Here is a 23169-nt window from a genome sequence, read left to right on the forward strand (position 1 = left end):
GGGCAACAGAATCCCCCAATACCAGTTGACAAGAGCAAACAGAGCCATAAGGCCATTCTTAGAAAGAGCAGAGCAAGGCAAGTTTTCCCCATGGCACTGTTCACCGCCATGCGGAATGGGGCACTGACCACATAACTTAATGGACTCAAGATTATAAGGAACAGGGCACAACTCTGTGTTCCAGACCATGGACAATGGATATATAATGTCAGGTCACCAGTTACTATTTCTTTTTTCAGGTTGTAAGTTGCTTTGTCTTACTGGCTGAGAAAAACTTGGAAAAACTACGGGGTTCACTATATATTAGCACATGGACATACTTTAATATTTTTGCCAAGGTAGCATGAGAAAGGTAATATTATCGCTGCAAGGGCTCAAACATTTTTGTAAGACTGAATCTCAATGCACAGCCACGGTTGCAGTGGCTTTCACATGGCCAAGTGATAGTGCAGGTCAGAAATAGACGTCTAAGACATCCAGAGACAGGAGAGAGATATCCTGTGTGTTCTTTTCCAGCTTGGGGAAGTGACAAGTTCGGCATTTAACAGTTGACTGATTCAATGTTGTCCCTTTACAGTTGCATGACTGTGGCACCAAGCCCCTTCACCACTCATTCAAACAAATATGCCTCTGGAAATACTATCAGGGCAGAGTGATAGCTTTCCAGGATACCAGTGATCTATTGGTTCCGTAACTATCAAAGCATTTCAAATTCGTTGAACAAGGATCCGTTCTACATCCTCCATTCAGCATCTAAAACAAGTAATACTGAAGATGGCCATAATCTATGACACAAAAGCTGGTTCACAAAAAACAAGGCCCTAAACACCCAGCATTAGACAGAAGAAGGCTCAAGGAGAGCAGGTTACGGGTATTGTCAGTCACGCCCGCTCCTATTGCAGACAGGGAGCTGGGTGGAGTCAAGTGTGGATAGATTGGTCAGTCCGTGACAAGAACGTGGTTCGTGTTCAGTCACAGATCTGCCTAGCATTTCCCGCACTCCCTTTGTGTTGTCGACTTACCTGCTAGGGTCCTGTTGTCCGCAGTTGAGAATTCGTGGTACCTTGATTAGACGTCTCTGAAATGTTACGGCTCCTTCACGCGGGTCTTCCTCTTATAGGTCGTTGATCTCTTCTTTCGGGTTCCTGTCCGCATCCATGTTCCCTCGCCGGAGGTACCTGCTTGTGTAGCTCTGTTTGTTCGCGCCGGAGTTTCTTCAGCCTCTCGTCCTGTACAGAATACAATGAGAGAAGAAAGATATATTTAACCAAAGAATCTTCGTCTATCAGGTATATGGTAGGATGATGATGTTATATATGGTTAGAAGCACATAGTTACTTATCTGATTTATCTGATCCACGGAGAGTGGAAAAACGGTTATTCTTTTGTTTCCCTTATTTAACACTGGCTGGATATAAAGATAAAATAGATGTAAGTTAGTTTCCTGATTTCTTAAGGAGACGCTAGGGGGCCCGATTCACAGAACTAATTTAAGACAAAATCCTAAACTTACTACCATTTTCGTATTCACAGAAGGCACTTACTCATTTTGGTATTCACAGAAGACACTTACTCACTTCACAGAAGTTAGGAGTCCTAACATTAGGACTCCTAAATGCCTTCTGTGAATACCGAAAGTCTTAAAATTAGGATTTTTCTCAGTTTAGGAGTCCTAAAGTTAGGACTCCTAACTTTACTACTACTAAATTGAGAAAAATCCTAATTTTAAGACTTTCGGTATTCACAGAAGGCATTTAGGAGTCCTAAAGTTAGGAGTCCTAACTATACTACTACTAAACTGAGAATAATCCTAATTTTAAGGCTTTCGGTATTCGCAGAAGGCATTTAGGAGTCCTAAAGTTAGGAGTCCTAACTATACTGCTACTAAACTGAGAAAAATCCTAATTTTAAGACTTTCGGTATTCACAGAAGGCATTTAGGAGTCCTAAAGTTAGGACTCCTAACTTCTGTGAATACCGAAATGAGTAAGTGCCTTCTGCGAATACCAAAATGAGTAAGTGCCTTCAGTGAATACCAAAATGGTAGTAAGTTTAGGATTTTGTCTTAAGTTAGTTCTGTGAATCGGGCCCTATATACTTATCTGACCCAGCACCTTTTTGTGTAGATTTTTCATATTACATCCTATCTAGGAAAATATGTTTTTTGCCTAGTATTAACTAGGATGTATATTTTTAGGGTCTAATTGAGTGCTACAGTAGCATTTGTTAAGGTTAGTCCCTCTCATTGTTCTTTGCTATCGATTACAGAAGGTCTTGCTTGCAGCAAAGCTTGTGCGCTGCCAAAGCTCAACCTAAAAATGCATATTTATTAACCATACGAAATAAAAACAAACACTTTAGAAAAACATATACAAATATATTGCAGGATTTCCCAAAACCATCGAAGACAACCATTGTGTCGATTTTGCAGGGGTTTGTCACAGCAGTTAAGTAGATGAAGTAGATGAAGTAAGCAAAATAGGGAGATGAATGGTAAGGGTATGTGAAGCACAGAAAGGGAGAAGAGGCGAGGCTGAAGAAGACTGGATGTATTAAAAAGGACTACATGCAGAAGAGTCAGAGCTGAGCAGAAGGGGAGAGAAGCGTTGAAGTGGGGGGGAGAAGGGAGGCTGAAGAGGAGTGAAGGAGAGGCTAAGACCGAAGAATGCTGGCAAGAAACAACTGAGTGGAAGTGAAGGAGCAAGAGGAATGAGGAAGACGTACCCGGTGAGGAATAAGGTATAAGAGGCAAAATGAAGGACATTGTAGGGTTAGGAAGGACTAACTTGTGAAGTTTGGGGAAGTTAAGTAACAACCTACTTTTTTTTTTTTTTTAAAGAGATTCATACAGCGCAAACTCAACCCAAAGATTTCAGGTATCAGAGCGCTTTACATGAGCACCAGTTTCGTTACAGATGGACACATTCATTTTTGTTAGGCGCAAGGAGATTAAGTGATTTGCCCAGAATCTAAGGATGTTGAGCATCGTTGCAGAGACTCGAACCCAGTTCTCGAACTTCGAGGTCGACCGCTCTAGCCGTAAGGCTACATCCTCTCACCTCTTGTTCGGAGTACTGAGAGTTATCCATGCCCCCAAACACACATACCACTGAGTCACCGGAAGTGCTTGGCCTCAGGGATCTCATATTAAGGGTCAGTATGGTGGCTGCCCCACCCAGGCCTCCTTTTTCTGCCTCAATGTTCTCTGTGGCACCCACCATTTCCCTAGACGGCTGGTATGGTGATTAGGGTGCAATTGCCCCCCTTCTATTCCTGCACCACATGTGGTCTGTGGCCTGCAGTCTGTGTCCGCATCACATCGGTGTTAAACTGATGGACCCAGACGCATGCCTCAATAGCAACTGGAGGTAAAAAGACACCTTCTTCAGTAATTTACACGACCAACCACCCTAATGTGCCCACCATCGATGCCCTCCTTTCAACCTCCAGCCCCCACTGTGGAACAAGGGGACGTTGGGGCTCCGAGTGGAATGCTGGCTGGGCATCTGAACCCTGTTGCATCCTTTGGTACAACACTGTACAGTTTTTCCTGGAGTGCGGGCGGTGACATTTTTCATGTTTGAGCTAATAATTGTAGAAGCAGGTGAGACACCACACATTTTCATTTGCGTCGGAAGTAAAGCATTTAAGTGCAGTTTATAGCGCAAACTTGTTCAAAAGACATCAGAGCGCTTAAGAACAAGTAATTTTTGCACTTGAAAGCCTGATGTTGCAATTTTTTTTAGGAACAGGGAGGTTAAGTGATTTAATCAGGGGAAGTTGAGCAATACCAATACGTTGTTTCAACGCTTTACAGGAATTATATTATTTTTAATATAACTGCCACACATAATATTGTGGAACTGTGTATTCCTTATATAACAGCCACATATATTATGTTTTTTTAAGAGTACCTAAAATGATCAGTTAAAAACAAAAATTGTGAAGTTGTGCTACTTTATTACTATTTAGATATTACATATTTTTGGGAATCATAATAATATAGCAATGAACAATATATATATATATATATATATATATATATATATATATATATATATATATATATATATATATATATATATATATATATATATATATATATATATATATATATATATTATCTACTGGCGGTCGCCAGTAGATAGTTATAGTTAGGACCCTGTTTCCATAGGAAATCCGCAACATTCTATTTGGAATAACTTTGGCGCCGGTCGACGAATCCTCGCGAAAATTTCAAAATAGGTGGGGCGCTACGCTCCGCTCCTGCCCTGAAAGTCTCGGGGGGATTCGTCAAGCAGGGGCTGAGAAAAAAGGGGGGTCCCAAAACGCGTTTTTCCCATGCATTTTTCCATAGGACCTTTAGACACAGCTACAGCCCGAACGGCTGAACAGAGTTACTTGAAATTAGGCAGAGAGGTAGTCCTCAGGTCAAGGAAGTGCCTTTTGTAGGTTTGATGTAAATCTGTTCAGTAGATCCTGAGAAAATAGCATTTAAATCAATATATATATCTGAGCCAGCTTACGGTGCGCTTACCGTGCGCTTACGGTAAGCTTACCGTACGCGTACGGTGCCGTGCGCGAGCGCGATTCTGATTGGCTGTTAGATCTAAGTAAACATTCGAATCGGTCGAAACCAGGAAGCTGCGGCTGCCATTTTCTCTCTCGCACTCTGAGTGGGGCAGCAAAAACAAAGGCAAAAAACATCTAAAGGGGCAGTGTATTCAGTTCCTAACCACCTAGCATTGATGTAGGTGTCCCCAAAGAACCCCCAAGGCCAAAAATTCAATTTTAAATTTTTTCGAAAAATCGCCGATTACGCTTACCGTACGCGTACGGTAAAAAAAAACAACAAAAAAAAATAACCCACACTCTCCCCACCTCGTGTGCTAATGGTGCCTGCAGGGCACCATTTGTGCATGGCATATATTTAAATCCATAATTCGAAAATTAAAAGCTTACATTTCACAACGAAGCGCATAATATGTCCTCCATGTGTGCACGGTGCGCGAAGCGCATCGTGCGTACATGGCCCATCCACGGCACTAACTGCGTAAACTGTGCGAAGCGCACCGTGCGCGCACGGAACGAACTGCGTTAAGTGGGCGCGCACGCCACGAATGGCGTAAAGTAACTTAGCATTTAAAAAACCGTACAAATTCACTGAAAAAACCATAGGTTTCACACACGTTATAGTTAGGAATTAGCATTTAAAAAACCTTGCAAATTCAGTGAAAAAACCATAGGTTTCACACATGTTATAGTTAGCTGGACATTTTACTGATAAAAAACCAATGAAATTCCCCCGTTATAGTTAGTGCAGGCAACTATAACTCACGCGACCGCAATCCTCTGCTGATGACATATGTGTCTTTATGAAAAAAAAATATTTGTAATATATGTATAGCTAAAATTTAATGGAAGAAGACATGGGCAAATAAGTGTCTAAATACAGTATTAGCATCAGCAGAGGATTGCGGTCGCGTGAGTTATAGTTGCCTGAACTAACTATAACGGGGGAATTTCATTGGTTTTTTATCAGTAAAATGTCCAGCTAACTATAACATGTGTGAAACCTATAGTTTTTTCACTGAATTTGCAAGGTTTTTTAAATGCTAATTCCTAACTATAACGTGTGTGAAACCTATGGTTTTTTCAGTGAATATATATATATATATATATATATATATATATATATATATATATATATATATACCAAGCGCATCCTTTCACTTCCCAGCGGGCGAGGAGGAAAAGCACACGGACACCAGACGTGTTTCACAGAGATTTATTCAGAAGTTAGTAACGGCGTGGCATGTCATTACGCGTTTCGGCCACCAAGTGCCCTTGATCACATCATATATATATATACAAACGTGCTAGGCTGTAGGTGGAGTTACTGTGCAAAATAATAATTACAATTATAGAATGAATAAAAAAACACTTTAACTTTAGGAATGCAAAATAAAAGCACTTTGAATGTAACAAACTGCTATGTAAAGTTGCTCTCAATGTACTTACGTCACAGTAATGGCCCCCAGCAGTGCACTGTGGAATAACTACTGTGATTCCTATTTGCATGCATTAGAGAACTAATCAGGTACTCATTCTCAAATCATCAGGAACAATGTTGTTTTGTGAAGTAATCAGAAAGTAATTTTCAAATCATCCTCTAGTCCTCAGGAACAAAACCACCTTGTGAATTAATCAAGAAGTCATTTGCACATCATCCTCAAATCATCAGGCCTAGTTTCTCCAGTCTGCTGATGACTTCAAGAGCTTGATGATGTCTGATGATGTGAAAATGACTTCTACAATAGTTGAATGATCATTCAATGACTCTGGGATGGCTTCTAAAGTAATCCTGTTTGACCTGGGAAAACACCGCAAAACAAACCCGGAATGTCTTCATTAGCAGAGTTCAGCACATGTGATCCGCCATGTTAATCAGGATGCATCAGGGCAGCAGATGTTTGCAGTCAGTTGAAAGAAGAGAAACGCAGCTCTCTGTCGCAGAATTAAACGGAGTGGTGTGGCTGTGCAGAGTACATCTTGAATCAGGGATGAGGTCGGCTGCACTGGGCAGGTGGGACAGGGATGAGAAGAAGACACAGGAAATGGCTGTTCCCATCTCAATCAGAATCCCACACTGCAATTTGTCATGATTACTTTAGAGAGGGCGGCCTCAAAAAAATTGTGAAACAGCCTGCACCATGTCATGGTCTAAAAGATGGGAGTGTGCATCAAACCGCAGGCTCGAATGAACGAGTCCAGTTAAATTCATACTGGAGCACCCTTTGAGGGGTGGTGGTGGGGGTGGGGGGTAAGGGCTTTTGAAGTAAAGAGGAAAGGGCTGTGCTCCCTGAGGGGTACTGCAAACATTTGAGCAGCTTCCACACGTCTAAGTCTCACAAGCAATTGTCTAGCACTTGTACACATCTGCTTTCAAGGGTTATTCATAGGGGTGGGCGTAATTTGCGTAATTGCGTTACGCAAATCTCCGCGAAACGGTAAAAAATCTCCGAGAACACGCAGAAATTCCGCGAACACGCGGAATTGCATGTTCGCGATGGTTTTTTCCTGTTCACAATTGCTGTTTGCGTGCTCGGGGAGAAATATCTCGCGAACACGCATTTTGAGAACGCGAACAAACAAAAATTTCGCGAAATCGCGGAAAGCAGACTTTTGAGCAATTTCGTGTTCTCCGCGGAACGCGAAATTACGCAAATTCCGCGAGCGGAACGGAATTTACCGCCCAGGCCTAGTTATTCAGTGGTTATTCAACCCAATCGTTTCATACTATTGGCCCCAATAAAAAGTCAAAGTGAAAAGCCGAATATAAAAGTTGTCTAAGTGTGGTTTATGATGCTGCAGCGCAGTAACTCGCCCCGTCGTCGTGGAGCCTAACGTAGGGAAAACTCAATAAATAAAAAGTACACGTACCCTGTAACAACCAAGTAAAGGAGCCAGTAGCCATGGGAGGATACAAATGACGACAAGGCCCTACTAAGGAGGGACTAACAAGCCTCATAATGAATCAGAAGACAGCATTTACCACGGAAAAACACACAAGCCAATAAAAAATAGGGGCTGGAAAGTGGGCGGAGCTTCACTCCGTACTGAACTACCACAGATCTTCGTAGAGCAGCGCTTGCGTGCTGACTCGACCTAATAATGGGGGTTGCGGTGGAACACCCAAAGCAACACCCGTTGCACGCCCCTTCCACGCAGAAAACTGTGTGCAAAGGGACCATGGGGCATATTTACAAGGGAATTGTGCCATAGGAATATCACTTTTAATGACGTTCCTGTGGCACAATACCCTGCTCCATATTTACAAGTAGCGTTGTGAATATGCTACCCTTTCACACAGTTTTCAGCAATCACGGGCACCATAGGTGTGAGTGTGCGCACACACTGAATTCTGCAATGGCATGCTAGACCAGTTCTCCCAGACCCAAGCACCTTAGGTGCGAGTGCACGCACACAACCCTGCCTGGGCCGGCCGGTCACAGGTTGACCCCATACAGGTGCAACTGCGCACATCCAGCCTGCGACAGTGGACTGGTCACCCTGCCATTAGCATCATGGGTGCAAGTGTGCAGACACAGGCCAGCAACAGCAGACCTATTCAAGGTGTTAGAACACCGGGAATGCAGGTATGCACTCACTGGCCCACGATGGCAGGCCGGGCACTTATCCAAAATGCCATAGGTGCCAGGGTGCAACCTCAAGACTCCAACAGCAGGCTAGACAAGTATTCAAAACAGCATAATGGCCGGTGTGTACACCCAGGCCAGTAATGGCTTGCTAGTTGCATAGTTAGCATACCACAGGGGCAAGTGCGCACTCCCAGGTTCCAGAACGCTGTGTCAGTGTCTTTTCCTAGCTTGTGTAGAAAGGCACGCGCAATTCCACACTGCCATGACAGTGAGGACCCGCTCACAGCCTGGAGGTGCCTCTAGAGAATCGGCAACTCCCCAGTAGTATCCTCCAGGGGCAAGCCGAACTCCAAGGCAGGAGAACCCCCCATGGGGGGTTCTTCACTACCTGGGCATGTGCAAGCTGAATTCCAAGGCAGGGAAGCCCCCCATGGAGAGGGTGCAAACAAAAGAAGCCTGCCATCACACCACGCTGCCCATTCTTCAGGAGGAGTGCTCGCGGGTGCCCACTCAATCTTCCAGGATCTGCCCTAGTCAAATGGACCAACCACCCCACCAAAAACACATCTCCTGTTAATCTGGGAACCCCCAACCCCCCTTAGAGACATCATCTCAGCTTCCTTGTGTCCGGGTCGTCCCCCTACATCCTGCCTGGTGGCTGGAGGGAAGACAGCAGGCACAAAAGCTTCTCAAGACTGAGGCAATCCAAATCCAAAGTATTCAATGCATGTTGCAGCTGTGTTGGCAAGGTGGACACTGCATTCTCACCATCAGCAGCACATGTTGCTATGGGATCACTGACAAAATATCGACGGACCGAATATCGAGGTATCAAAATCTCGACACAAAAATATTGAAGTCAAGAATATCGACATCCTATCTACATCATGGTAAGTACAAAAATATCGGGAAAAAATATCGATGTCAAAAACTATAGTTGTAAAAAATATCGTTTTTTTAAATGTTAAAAAATAATGTAAAATAAAGTAAATAATACATATAATTAAAATATAGATTGTTAGAAATATTAAAACATGTTTAAAAATAATAACTAATACATATAGGTGTCACTCCGCACGGCTCATTTTTTACGGCAGCCAAAATCTCCCGGGAAATTGAAGACGACGCGAAGAAGGAGCACCGGTACGCGACGGACAGCCATGGACCCCATCCTACGTGTCATCCCGGCCCTCCTAGCCTACGACCTGGTGCACCGAAACCGCCGCGCACGCTGCAGAAGGTCAGAACAACACCCAGGGGCAAAGAGGGGGCGAGGGGCAGGAAACATAACCCCTACCCAATTTAAAAATAATATATCCTGTACATACATTACCTCCAGGGTCTGGTCACTTCGGGGGGCGTGTCCACCAATCCCTGCATACCGCCACAACGGAAGTGGACGTGGACGCGTACCCATCACCACAACAATGGTGGTACGGCCCGTACCCACGGCCTCAGAGCGTGGGTACGGTCCGTACCACCATTGTAGTGATGATGTAGGGGTACGCGTGGTACGGACCGTACCCACGGCCTCAGAGGGTGGGTACGGTCCATACCACGCGTACCCCTACATCATCACAACAATGGTGGTATGGCCCGTACCCACGGCCTCAGAGCGTGGGTATGGTCCGTACCACCATTGTAGTGATGATGTAGGGGTACGCGTGGGGGCCTCAGAGCGTGGGTATGGTCCATACCACGCGTACCCCTACATCGCCACAACAATGTTGGTACGGCCCGTACCCATGGCCTCAGAGCGTGGGTACGGTCCGTACCACCATTGTAGTGATGATGTAGGGGTACGCTTGGTACGGACCGTACCCACGGCCTCACAGCGTGGGTACGGTCCGTACCACGCATACCCCTACATCACCACAACAATGGTGGTACGGCCCATACCCACGCCCTCAGAGCGTGGGTACAGTCTGTACCACGCGTACCCCTACATCACCACAACAATGGTGGTACGGCCCATACCCACGGACTCAGAGCGTGGGTACGGTCCGTACCACCATTGTAGTGATGATGTAGGGGTACGCGTGGTATGGACCTTACCCACCTTATGAATGCGGGGATACGGACCGCATCATCCGTACCCCTAGGGCACCAGTACATTTGGGATACAAGGCGTACACATGCCACGAATGTTGTCACAGGGCCTGATGCAGCATATACCCAGTATATTGGGGTGTGTATATGCCCAGGACAGCAGTGTACTGCACCAAGGGCGTGGGCGGGTGGGTGGGTGGCTGCCTAGGATTCCCAGCAGTGGACAGAGACATGTGAGGGGTGGGTGCCTATCACTCCCAGCAGTGGACAGAGACATGTGAGGCGTGGGTGCCCATCACTCCCAGCAGTGGACAGAGACATGTGAGGGGTGGGTGCCCATCACTCCCAGCAGTGGACAGAGACATGGGGGTGGGTGCAGAGGACTCCCAGCAGTGGACAGAGACATGTGTGGGGTGGGTGCCTATCACTCCCAGCACTGGACAGAGACATGTGAGGGGTGGGTGCAGAGGACTCCCAGCAGTGGACAGAGACATGGGGGTGGGTGCATAGGACTCCCAGCAGTGGACAGAGACATGTGAGGGGTGGGTGCAGAGGACTCCCAGCAGTGGACAGAGACATGTGAGGGGTGGCTGCCCATCACTCCCAGCAGTGGACAGAGACATGTGAGGGGTGGGTGCCCATCACTCCCAGCAGTGGACAGAGACATGGGGGTGGGTGCAGAGGACTCCCAGCAGTGGACAGAGACATGTGAGGGGTGGGTGCAGAGGACTCCCAGCAGTGGACAGAGACATGTGAGGGGTGGGTGCAGAGGACTCCCAGCAGTGGACAGAGACATGTGAGGGGTGGGTGCAGAGGACTCCCAGTAGTGGACAGAGACATGTGAGGGGTGGGTGCGTACGAGTTGGGGCATGTTGTACGACGCTGGGGTACGGTGCGTCCAAGTAGGGGCATGGGGTACGGTGTTGGGGTACGGTGCGTACAGGTACGGGGCTGGGGTACGGGGCGTCCAAGTAGGGGCATGATGTATGGCGCTGGGGTATGGTGCGTCCAAGTGCGGGCCTTCGGGACGGTGGTGGGGTACGGTGCATACAAGTACGGTGCTGGGGTACGGTGTTGGGGTACGGTGCTGGGGTAGGGCGCTGGTGTAGGGCGCTGGGGTACGGTGCGTCCAAGTCCGGGCCTGGGGTACGGTGGTGGGGTACGGTGCGTACAAGTAAGGGGCTGGGGTACAGTGGTGGGGTACGGTGCGTACACGTACGGGGCTGGGGTACGGTGGTGGGGTACGGTGCGTACATTAAGGAGCTGGGGTACGGTGGTGGGGTACGGTGCGTACAAGTAAGGGCTGGTGTAGAGTGCGGACATGGGGGGGTACGGTGCAGACATATGGGGGGGAGGAGGGGCTGTACGACTCGTATCCCAGGCACAAGTTTACCCGGAGACGAGTGGTACGGCGTTCGCTCCGTACGGGCCCTTTTCCATGCGCTTGTGATTTCGGACGGGCGGTACGGATCGTACTTGCGTGCTCGGACTTCAGTTTTAGTATTTGTATGTAAAACGGTCCGGGGACGTCTCGTAGACTTTTCCCGCAGTGATTCGCATGTATTTTTCACATACGAATTGTACTTCGCCGTTTGTACGGGATTTGTACTATTCGTACGTAAAAAAATACGGATACGAGTCGGACGGTAACTTTTTTTAAGGGATCGGAATCGGAACCATAATGTTAAAATAAATTAAACAAATACATATATAAAATAATATATATACTTACTACACAGAGTGCAACATCAGGGAAAGTGTTGGATAGCATAGGGGTAAAATTTACTATTCCCACTCCAGTGAGTGCAACAGTAGGGAAAGTGTTGAATAGCGTAGAGGTCAAAATTACTATTCCCACTCCAGAGAGTGCAACAGTAGGGAAAGTGTTGGATAGTGTAGGGGTAAAAATTACTATTCCCTCTCCAAAGAGTGCAACAGTAGGGAAAGTGTTAGATAGCGTATGGGTCAAAATTACTATTCCCACTCTAAAGAGTGCAACAGTAGGGAATGTGGGTGATAGCATAGGGGTAAAAATTACAATTCCCACTCCAGAGAGTGCAACAGTAGGGAAAGTGCAGGATAGCGTAGGGGTAAAAATTACTATTCCCATGCCAGAGAGTGCAACAGTAGGGAAAGTGTTGGATAGCGTAGGGGTAAAAATTACTATTCCCATTCCACTGAGTGCAACAGTAGGGAAAGTGTTGGATAGCGTAGGGGTAAAAATTACTAATCCCACTCCAGGGAGTGCAACAGTAGGAAAAGTGTTGGATAGCGTAGGGGTAAAAACTACTATTCCCACTCCAGTAAGTGCAACAGTAGGGAAAGTTTTGGTTAGCGTAGGGGTAAAAATGACTACGCCCACTCCAGTGAGTGCAACAGTAGGGAAAGTGTTGGATAGCGTAGGGGTAAAAATTACTATTCCCACTCCAAAGAGTGCAACAGTAGGGAAAGCGTTGGATAGCGTAGGGGTTAAAAAGGACATACTTATAGATTAAATAATTGTTGTAATTAAATAATGATTTATTATTACATTAACAATAAATTAATAAAAAATACCAATAAATTGAAATTAATAATTACTTTAATAACACTAAATTACTTCCCACCATATTCCCCAATAAACACACAACCCACTCCGCATACAATTTCACACAATTGATTTAATTATCAGTTATTGAATTAATAAAAATTAATTACCAATTAATAATTAATTAACAACAAATTAACCGTCAATATCAATAAATAATAGGTAATAATTTTTTTTTAACAATTAATAATTAATTAACAATAAAATAATTATCAATACCAATAAATAATAAATATTAAAAACCATTTACCAATTAATGATAAATTAACAATAAACGAATTGTCAATAGCCAAAAAGAAAAATTTTAAATTACTTAATTACAATTAAATTACTTCCCACCCTATTCCCCTATAGACCCACAATGCGCTCCAATAATACATTGATACAATTAATATAATTATCAATTAGTCAATTAATAAAAATGAATTACAATTAATAATTAATTAACAATAAATTAATTATCTATACCAATAAATAAAAATTAATAATTACTTAATTACAATTAAATTACTTCCCACCCTATTCCCCTATAAACCCACAACCCTCTACAGAACTAAAACACAAAATGTAATTAAAAGTAATTAATAATTCCTACAAATTATTTAATTTACTATAATTAAATTACTTCCCACCCTATTCCCCTATAAACCCACAACCCGCTACGGTACTAAAACGCATGATTTACTTTAAAAAAAAATACTAATTTCTAAAAATGTTATACATTTATTTAAAAAAACATTACAGTACTTTAAAAAAATATAGAACACATACATATAAAATACATACTAAAATACATAACACTAATATAAACATCTGTATTATTAACATCGATATTTTTACTATCGATATTACTAACTTCGATATAAACAAAAACGATATTTCTTACCTTCAGGTCGATATCCTGGTCGTTGATATTCATGTTGTCGATATTCTGTCCCTAAGATATTTAAAACTCGATATTAATGTAGGTCGATGTTAGAACTCGATATTATATCTGTGCACCGTTGCGATGATGGATGGGGCAAAAATCCCCACTTGTTCCCACACCGCCAACCCATATGCAATGGAATAGCAGTGAGAGGGAGGGGGCAGGTAGTATTAGCAACACCAAAAGCGAGGAAGTGCAATCACGCTGAAACTCACCAAATTCACCAGGGGGGAGGTCTCCTGTAGTCTTATGCGGCTCTCATTCCCTTACCTTAGAATTACCCCAGGCGTCAGATTGGATCCGGAAAGTTTTCGTCAGCAGTACCCCTGCGCGTCGGTAGGCATTGTCGTGCGGCTCTGCGTGCGTCGTTGGCTTCGTCGGATGCGGATTGACGTTGCTAGAGCTACTTAGATGCACCCACACACGCTGAAGTCAGTTATTTCTTTTTCCGCATCAGCAGGCGCAGATCCGGGAAGAGCAAGTACCCCCAGTCACTTTTTGACTGAGTTTTTTCGAGGCGTTTTGTCTCAATTTCTTCGATTCGATCGACTCCTGGTGTCCTAGGGATGCCCGGCTTTAAGAACTGTGGGGACTGTCATCGCATGATGTCGTTGACGGATCCACACAGCGTGTGCCCCGACTGCCAGGCCAGGGCGCCGGAGACTTTGTGGGAGCAGTCCCGAAAGTTGCTGGAAGTTCGGCAGTTGGCTCCGTGCTGTTCAAGGTCCCGGTCCCGTGGGATGTCGAGGGACCGGTCGCTGAGCCATCACCATCGTTCCTCTGGATCTAAATCTTCGCACTCGGGGTCAGGTAAGTCAAAGCATTCCAAGAAGAAGTCGAAGAAGGGTCGTCACTCCTCGACTTCCCCTGGGCTGTCGCACGACGCAGCTGAGGGTGCGGATGGTGCCACCCCCACAGCTCCGGCGAAGCCTGCGATGCCACCGCCGGCCTACCCACCCTTTCCGAGTCCGTCGGCGACGCCTGCTCAGGTGCAAGAGTTTCTTGCTGCCATGGCCCAACTCTTTGGGCCGTCTGGCCCCGCCAGTGCGCATACGGGCCCGCGGGCCCGACTGGTGGGTCCTGTCATCCATCGCCGGCGGCTCCGGCCCCGGCCCCGGCATCGCCGGCGGCTCCGGTCTCGGCGCCGCAGAACCCCCGAGATCCGGAAGCAGACCCCGGTAAACGCCGGTTGACCTTATAACACCTCCACTGACGTCGACCCCACCGGCACCACCTCCGAGGTCGCCCGCTACTCGGGACAACGTCATTGCCAGTTTCAGCCCTGAACGGGACATGTTGCCGGATCGGCGCAGAATGGCGCCGATCCAGACGCCGATGGGGCCCTTTTTCCCCTATGTCCGTTCTCCTTATTTCCAGCCTGTTTCACAGACTTCAGAGGATGGGGAGCACTGGGAGGGGTCTGAGGACCCTCTCAAACAACAGTGTGAATATGATCCGAACTGGGTAGAGGATTTTGGGGATGCCAGTAGTCTTGACACCTCACCTGACCTTGGCATGCTGTATCCTCCTACTGTGGCTATGGAGGAGGAAGCCAGTTATGCAGTGGTAGTACGTAGGGCAGCTGAGGCCCTCCACCTCGAACTCCCTATGGTGGCCGTCAGGAATAACCTCCTGACAGAAGTGCTTCAGCCGGCGGCAACCTCTTTGGAGCCCTTGCTACCTTTTAATGTTGCACTTTCTGACATCCTTTTAGGCACTTGGTTTAGGCCCAACACAGGGGCTCCTGTGGACAGGAACGTGGCCCGCTGCCATCGCCCGGGTCCAGGTGACCCACTCTTTCTCTCCCAACACCCCACTCCTGAGACCTTGGTTGTCCAAGCCTCTGCTTCCCAGAGGGCGTTCCCTTCCGCATCCTCGGATAGGGAATCCTAGAAGCTGGAGCAGCTTGGCAAGAAGCTGTTTTCATGTGCCAGCTTAGGGCTGCGGTCGATGGACACCTCATACCTCTTGGGCCATTATCCCCACTCTCTGTGGGATACGGTTGTGCAGGTGCTGCCCAACTGTCCGGAGGAGGCACTGACAGTACTATCCCAAGCTATTGCAGCTGGGAGAGACGCAGTAAAGTTCACTATTCGTTGTGGGCTTGATACCACCGAACTTTGATGGACATGCCCTTTGATGGCATTCGCCTTTTTGGCAATAAGGCGGATAGTGCGTTGGAGCGTTTTAAGGACTCGTGGGCTACGGCCAAGTCCTTGGGCCTGTCAGCCACTCGCCCTCCTCCGCCTTCTGCTTTTTGCTCCTTTCGTGGCCACGGAAGGGATGCTCCGACACGTTTGTGCAGCAATATCCTCAGCGCGGCCGCGGACTTGGGAACCGTCGAAGCAGTTCTGGGGGCCAGCGGGAGGGTCTGTCCACCTCCACCCCGCAACATCAACTGCAAAGCCTTACTACTTACTAATCTGACCTTTCAGGCCCCTCAAACGCCAGTGGGCGGCAGGATTCGCCATCATCTCCCCCACTGGTGCAACATCACCTCGGACAAGTGGGTGCTGCAAATTGTCCAAATGGGCTATGCCCTCCCCTTCGAGACTTCCGCTCCAGCCATGCCACCTCAGTACCACTGCATATCGGGGGACCATCTTGCGCTTCTTCAGCAGGAAGTCACTGCCCTCTTGGCCAAGGGGGCCATCACGCGCGTTCCTGGGCCAGAAGTAGGTCATGGTTGTTATTCCCACTACTTTCTGGTCCCCAAGAAGGACAAGGGCCTGCGTCCTATCTTAGACCTTCGGATCGTCAATTTCTTCGTCCGCAAGGAGAAGTTCAAGATGCTCATACTTGCTCAGGTCTTGTCTGCCCTAGACCTGGATGGTAGCATTGGACTTGCAGGACACTTACTTTCATATCCCCGTCCTGCCGGCCCACCGGCGTTACCTGCGGTTCCTGGTAGCCCACAAGCACTTTCAGTTCACCGTGCTCCCCATTGGCCTTACCAGTGCCCCTCAGATGTTCACGAAAGTGATGGCGGTGGTCGCAGCTCATCTGCGCCGATCAGGGGTTCCAGTCTTCCCCTATCTCGACGACTGGTTTTTGAAGGCGTGCTCGCCCCAGGCAGTTGTCTCCCACGTCCAGATCTCGGAGTGCACTGCACGACAATTGCAGTGGTGGGTCACGAATCGCGATTGGGTCAATGGCAGATCCCTCTCCCTTCCCCAACCGTAACTCACAGCTGTGCTGGATACGTCCCTTCTGGGTTGGGACGGCCACATGGGAGAGGCGGAGATCAGAGGACTTAGGTCTCCGGCGGAAACCATGTTCCATATCAACCTTCTGGAGCTTTGGGCGATCCGACTTACACTGAAGGCATTCAATTCCCTCTGTCATGGGGAAGGTAGTGCTGTTGTTCACAGACAACACCCCCGCCATGTGGTACTGCAACAAAGAGGGCGGGGTGGGGTCGTGGACCCTATGTCAGGAGGCTCTGCGCCTCTGGACATGACTGGAACATCAGGGCATTTCCCTGGTGGTTCAACACTTGGCAGGCTCTCTGAACGCCAGGGTGGACAAACTCAGCCGCAGGTGCATGATGGATCACGAATGGCGTCTGAACTCGGACGTGGCGCAAGGTCTCTTTCAGCAGTTGGGAGAGCCTTGGTTACATCTATTCGCCACTGAAGAGAACGCACAATGTCAGCAGTTCTGCGCATTGGAATTTCCAAATCAGCACTCGCTCGGCGGTGCTTTTCGTCACGAGTGGAGTTGCGGTCTTCTATTTTATTTTTAAAAAAAATATTTTTATTAAATTTTTCCATCAGTGCAGTGAAACCAACAACAGAGAAAAATAAAGGACTCAATCCTCAATGTATCTATCAGGAGAAATCCGAACTTCCCGCGTTTCCTACCTAATGCCCCAACCCTCCGCCCTCTCTACCCCCACCCCCCCCTGTCAGTGTGCCCGCGTCAACCCCTCCTTCACTGCTGCTGGGAGGGACCCGGGGTCCAGGAAATCCGAGCCCAGGGCAATCAAACGAGCCTGTCCACTGTTCTCAAGAGACCGGAGACCCCCTCCCCCCATCCCCCATCCAGATCCCAGCCGCCCACCACGACTATTCGACAGTTACCAATACATTGTGCAAACGCTGAGTCCTCCACAGGTGTACCTAAATGGCCCTATTCAGGGCGGTCTCCCCAGTAGCCCCAGGGGGCCCCACCCCGGGTTCCACACTCCTATCCCCGTCCACAGGATCCCTATCCTCCTCATTCAACTCCTCCAAGGATCTAAGCCCTTCCACCAGAGCTCCCCACGCCCGCGCCGTCTCCAGCGCTTTGTCATTAGACGTGCGTCTGGCCATCTGCAGGCGCAGCGTCCCTTCGCTCCCCGCCCAGGACAAGAAGCTCGCCTTCCATCTCCGAAAGCTCGGCCCAGATCTAGCCTTCCAGTGCATAGTGAGCTCCCTCTTCGCTATTATCAATCCTAGATCGTAAAACTTGCTTGTAATTTTGGTTTGCGGGGTGTGCGGAAACCACAACAACAGGCAAGTCCCCATCTCCGCCTCCAGCTCTCGCTCCGTCACTTGATTCAGGCACGCCACCACATCTACCCAATAAGAGCCCAGTTGAGTTGCGGTCTTCTATACGCATTTCCGCCTCTACCACTTCTGCCCAGAGTGCTGAAGAAGATCAAGCTCAACTGGGACCATGTCATCCTTGTGGCTCTAGATTGGGCACAAAGAGTCTCGTATCCCGAGCTCTTACACATGGCCATCGATTCTCCAATCATACTGCCTCTTCGGGAGGATCTTCTATCACAGCAGCAGGGGACGGTCCTCCACCCAAATCTGTGCAGCTTCCACCTCCTTGCGTGGAGATTTAGCGGCGACAGTTGACAGCTTTCAACCTTCCTCCCAAAGTCTGTAATGTTATCTTGACAGCCAGGTGTCCCTCCACTAAAACGGTATACGCCTGTAGATGGAACACATTTATGGCATGGTGCACAGCAAAGGCTGTGGATCTCCTCTCTGCTCCTCTTTCTGAGGTTCTTTTGTTCCTCATTTCTTTAGCCAGCAGGGCACTGCTCTGGGCACACTTAAGGGCTGTCTTTTGGCCATTTTAGCCTTTCTTCGGCTTCCTGATCAGCTTTCCCTTTTCAAGTCCCCTATTGTAAATAGATTCCTTAAAGGCATTACTCATCTCTTTCCTCCTATTCCTTTCGTAATGCCCCAGTGGGACTTGAATCTGGTCTTGACTTACCTTATGTGCGCTACTCTCGAGTTGCTACATAATTGTCCTCTCAGACTCTTAAAATTGAAAACTGCTTTTCTGATGGCCATCACCTCTGCCCGCAGGGTGAGTGAGCTTCAGGCTCTATCTTCTAAGCCTCCTTTCCTTGCTGTTCATCCAGACAAGGTTGTCCTTAGAACTCGACCTTCTTTTCTCCTCAAAGCTTTAACCTCTTTCCACATTGGACAGACCATCACTTTACCCACCTTCTTCCCGCCCTGCTTCCTTCAAAGGAGGAGGAGAGGCTCCACCTTCTGGATCCAAAACATGTGCTATCTTTTTATTTGGATCACACAAAACAATTCTGCGTGGATGACCTGCTCTTTGTTGGCTAAGTGGGCGCCAAGAAAGATCAGGCCGTGCAAAAATGGACTATCTCTCAATGGGTCGTTCTGTGCATCAAAACTTGTCATTCCTTTCCTTTGCAAAAAAGGAACCTTCGGTAGTTCTGCGCGTCCATTCCACCAGGGCTTCGGCAGCCACTACTGCTTTGGGAAGTGGAGTCCCCCTCAGTGACATCTGCCAGCCAGCCACATGGGCATCCCTGCACACGTTCACGAAACACTACTGCATGGACAGCCAAGTCCGGAGAGATGGCTTCTTTTACCGTTCAGTTCTCCAGGACTTTCTGGTGTGAACTTAGTTCGCAGACCCTCCTCCGGGGTTGATACTGCTGGGGTATCTATTCTAAGGTAAGGAATCTATAACTATTGGTCTCTTTCAGATTAACAATGTACTTACCTTCGGTAATGATATATCTGTAAGAGACACATATTAGTTTTAGATTCCTTACCGCCCCACCCATGCTCCCCGTTCTGCAAACTGACTTCCAGGGTAAGGGACTTCCCCTCAGGGCCCTAGTTTTGTGCACCAGTGTTCAGTGTCTTGCTTGGCTCTATGCTTCTGGCATGGAATGTCGTGTAAAGAACTGATGTCAGCACACAAGGGCAGTGTCTAAGTAGATACCGCGACGTCATCCCGGCAAACACGACAGTGAACGAGGAGTCAACCAACGCCACCTACCGACACGCAGGGGTACTGCAATGAAAAAAATTCTCCAGATCCAGTCTGAGGTAAGGAATTCTAAGGTAAGGAATCTATCACTAATATATGTCTCTAACAGATATATCATTACTGAAGGTAAGTAACTTGTTCATTCAGTCTCCAGGCTCATTCGAAGACATCATTTCAATCACACCGGTAATGATTTTAGCAATGTCTTGGTGGACAGTCAGAGACAATCTCTCAAAAGGTTTTTTTTCATCACCACAAAGTGAAAGTTGGTAAGGACGTTGGATGCTTCCATGGACAGGCGAGGTACTCACCTTCAAGGATTGCAGATTCACGGAAGGTGGTCGGCTCAGGAAGCACAGTGTCACATAAACCACTTGGGACTGAAAGCAGTTTTTCTGGGCCTCCAGGCATTCCTGCCAAGAATCAGGAAGTTGTCGATCCTGATTTGCACGGACAACAAATCACCACCTTGTTGTGCCTGCTGAAGCAAGGTGGGACAAGATATCAGGCCCTCTCCAACCTAGCTCAGCAGATCTGGGAATGGCCACGGAATATCAATACTTTCAGCATGTGCCAAGAGTCCAAAACGATTGGGCCGCTTCCCTCACCAGGGACACCAAGGAGTGTCACAAGTGGGAACTAAACGAGGATCAGCTTCAAAGGGTTTTTGACTGCTGGAGGTTTCCAACCCTTGATCTGTTCGCTATGGCACTCAACAAAAAATGCAGACTCTTCACCAGCAGATTTCCTCAGCCAGGTTCACTAGTAAATGCCTTCCACTTCTCTTGGGAGGGAACGTTTGCCTATGCATTCCCCCTGTTTCATCTCATTCCAAAGGTTCTGCAAAAAAGCAAACGAGAGCCTTGTTGTGTCATCCTAATCACTTCGGCGTGGGCGTGACAATACTGGTTCACAGAGCTGTGTCGCCTATCAAGGTCTTCTTCAATCCTTTTCCAGCCAAAAGAAAATCTTCTCTCCATGAACGAGGGCCAATTGGTTCATCCTCAAATCCACTAGACGCGTTGACTTGGCTACTCAACACACAGAATTCGGACAACTTGCGATTTCTGAGGAATATCAGGCAATACTATAGAAAGCCAGAGCTCCTTCTACGATCAAATGCTACTCGGCCAAGCGGAAAAGATTTTGTATATGGTGTGCCACGCGCTCTTGCAATCCTCTTATCTCTGCCTGAGGACATTTTGCCCTATCTCTTGTCCCTCGCCAAAGCTGGTCTAGTGAATGCATCCATCAAAGTGCAATTAGCAGCAATCTCCAGATACAGACGACATTCTGGTTGCTTGTCTTTATGGTGTAACAGACTGATAAAAAAGTTCATGAAAGGACGTTTCAGGGCCTTCCCTCCAGTAAGACATCCTCCAGTTCTATGGAATTTAAATATTGGTGTGTTGAAGCTTTTGAAGTCACCCTTTGAACCAATTTGCAAGTGCAACTTGAAGTACCTCTCCAGGAATGTGGCATTCCTGTTGACCATCACTTTCAGCTAGATGCTTTAGTGAAATTCAGGCCTTCACAATGATGGAGCCTTACTTGCAGTTCTTTCAAGATAAAGTCATTCTTCGTACCGAGCCATCTTTCATTCTCAAAGTACCTTCTGCGTTTCCTCTAAATGAGCCAGTGGTTTTGCCCTCCTTCTTTCAGCTCCATCTTTACCAGCTGAGAAAGCACTCCATTTCCCGGAGTGTCCTTGCCTTATATCTGCAGGGCACAGACATGGATGAACGTCTATTACTTCACGAAGCATTACTGCATGGATGCCTGGCAGATGTAGCAGCTGGAAAGCTGCTCAGCGTCGTCTATTCGTATAAGATATGATCTTCTTTGTGTCTTTTTCTTCTAAATAGGCTACTGTTGTTATAATAAGTCATTAATATGTTTTGAATATTTTCTAATTTAGGTATATGTATATATGTATACATGGTTATGAGCGCATATTATATGTTCTTTGTGATTATTATTCGTATTTTGGTGTCTGGGTTGCATGGTGGAATTGTTCACCTTACCTGCCGCCTCTGACCCTTTAGTACTGCTTGTTATTCTAATTCAAGCATGTGAATCTATAAAAGATACAATACTAGAGAAAAAACAAGTTCCTTACCTGTCCACTGTGGTTCTCCAGTATTGATATCATTATAGATTCACATGCGACCCTCCCTCCTCCCCTTTCAGGTTCACCTTCCATACCTCTCCTATTAATTTGTGGTACTCGTGCTCAAAATCTGAGGGATGGTGGCCCTGCAGGGGAAAGAGACTCTATGGTCTAAGCTCTGATAGGCCGATGTTTGGATGTTTTATAACAATGGTAATAGGTTGCTAAAAGCTAGTGAATTCATATGGTCATTTGAATGTTGAAGTTTTAGCTATTTTACTGTTACCGTGGGACTCCTACCATGACAACAGGGAAGATACAAGCATGTGAATCTATAAAGTATATCAATACTGGAGAACCACATTTTACAGGTAAATAACTTGTTTCTTTCACAATGTTGCTACTAAGGCTCATGTCAATATAATGTTCTCTAAACAGGTGTAATTTTCTTTCTCCTTTAGCGAAAAAGATCTTCACAAACATTTGATGCTGCAACTGGATCCAAGTGTCCCAGGCGTCTTCTCTGGAGGACCTTATCCCTTTGGTATTGATCCGGTAACCAAATGTCCTATTTAACTTATTTAAATTATTACTCACTTTAGGAGGTGCAGCAAAGGAAAATGTAGCACAAGATTTAAGTAGTGAAGCTCAGCATTTGGGGTACTTAAATTTTTGGTAGATTTAGGTCACTGTAAAAAAAAGTATAAATCTGTATGAGACCGAGTACTTATCTCTGATTTCTGATTAATATTTTTACATATGGATTGCTCACCTCTTGAATTTATCCTAGGCGTCAAACTGGACCTGGAAAATTTGCAACATCTCTTCTGATGGCACTCTACTTATCTTGATGTTGGGTTCAACCCCCAAAATGATATCAAAGGAGCCATATAGGTGACATGTCATGCCTTGACAACCAGTCCCCTTTTTTCGTTCCATTTAACGTCGACCCAGAGAGGCTCTCCATGGAAAATGTGCTCCAAAAGTGGTCATTTTAGGTGTTAGGCAGGATGTTTCCTCTAAAAAAGGCAGATTTAAAGCCCTATTGTTCCTTCCATGTTTAAATGTCCATTTTGGAT

The 23169-nt window shown here is 46.8% G+C and overlaps 1 protein-coding gene across 1 annotated transcript in view; it reads left to right on the forward strand.

Moving 5' to 3' along the window:
* LOC146854247 (V-type proton ATPase 116 kDa subunit a 4-like) overlaps nucleotides 1-23169 on the forward strand; it is a 2520670-nt gene that overhangs the window by 2054513 nt on the left and 442988 nt on the right. The window contains exon 15 of the mRNA XM_085651038.1: nucleotides 22552-22645. Within this exon, the coding sequence (XP_085507164.1) occupies nucleotides 22552-22645 (94 nt within the window). The remainder of the gene's footprint in view (nucleotides 1-22551; nucleotides 22646-23169) is intronic.

The sequence above is a fragment of the Triturus cristatus genome, chromosome 4_1 (assembly GCF_964204655.1).
Source record: "Triturus cristatus chromosome 4_1, aTriCri1.1, whole genome shotgun sequence".
In the NCBI taxonomy this organism is placed as follows: domain Eukaryota; kingdom Metazoa; phylum Chordata; class Amphibia; order Caudata; family Salamandridae; genus Triturus; species Triturus cristatus.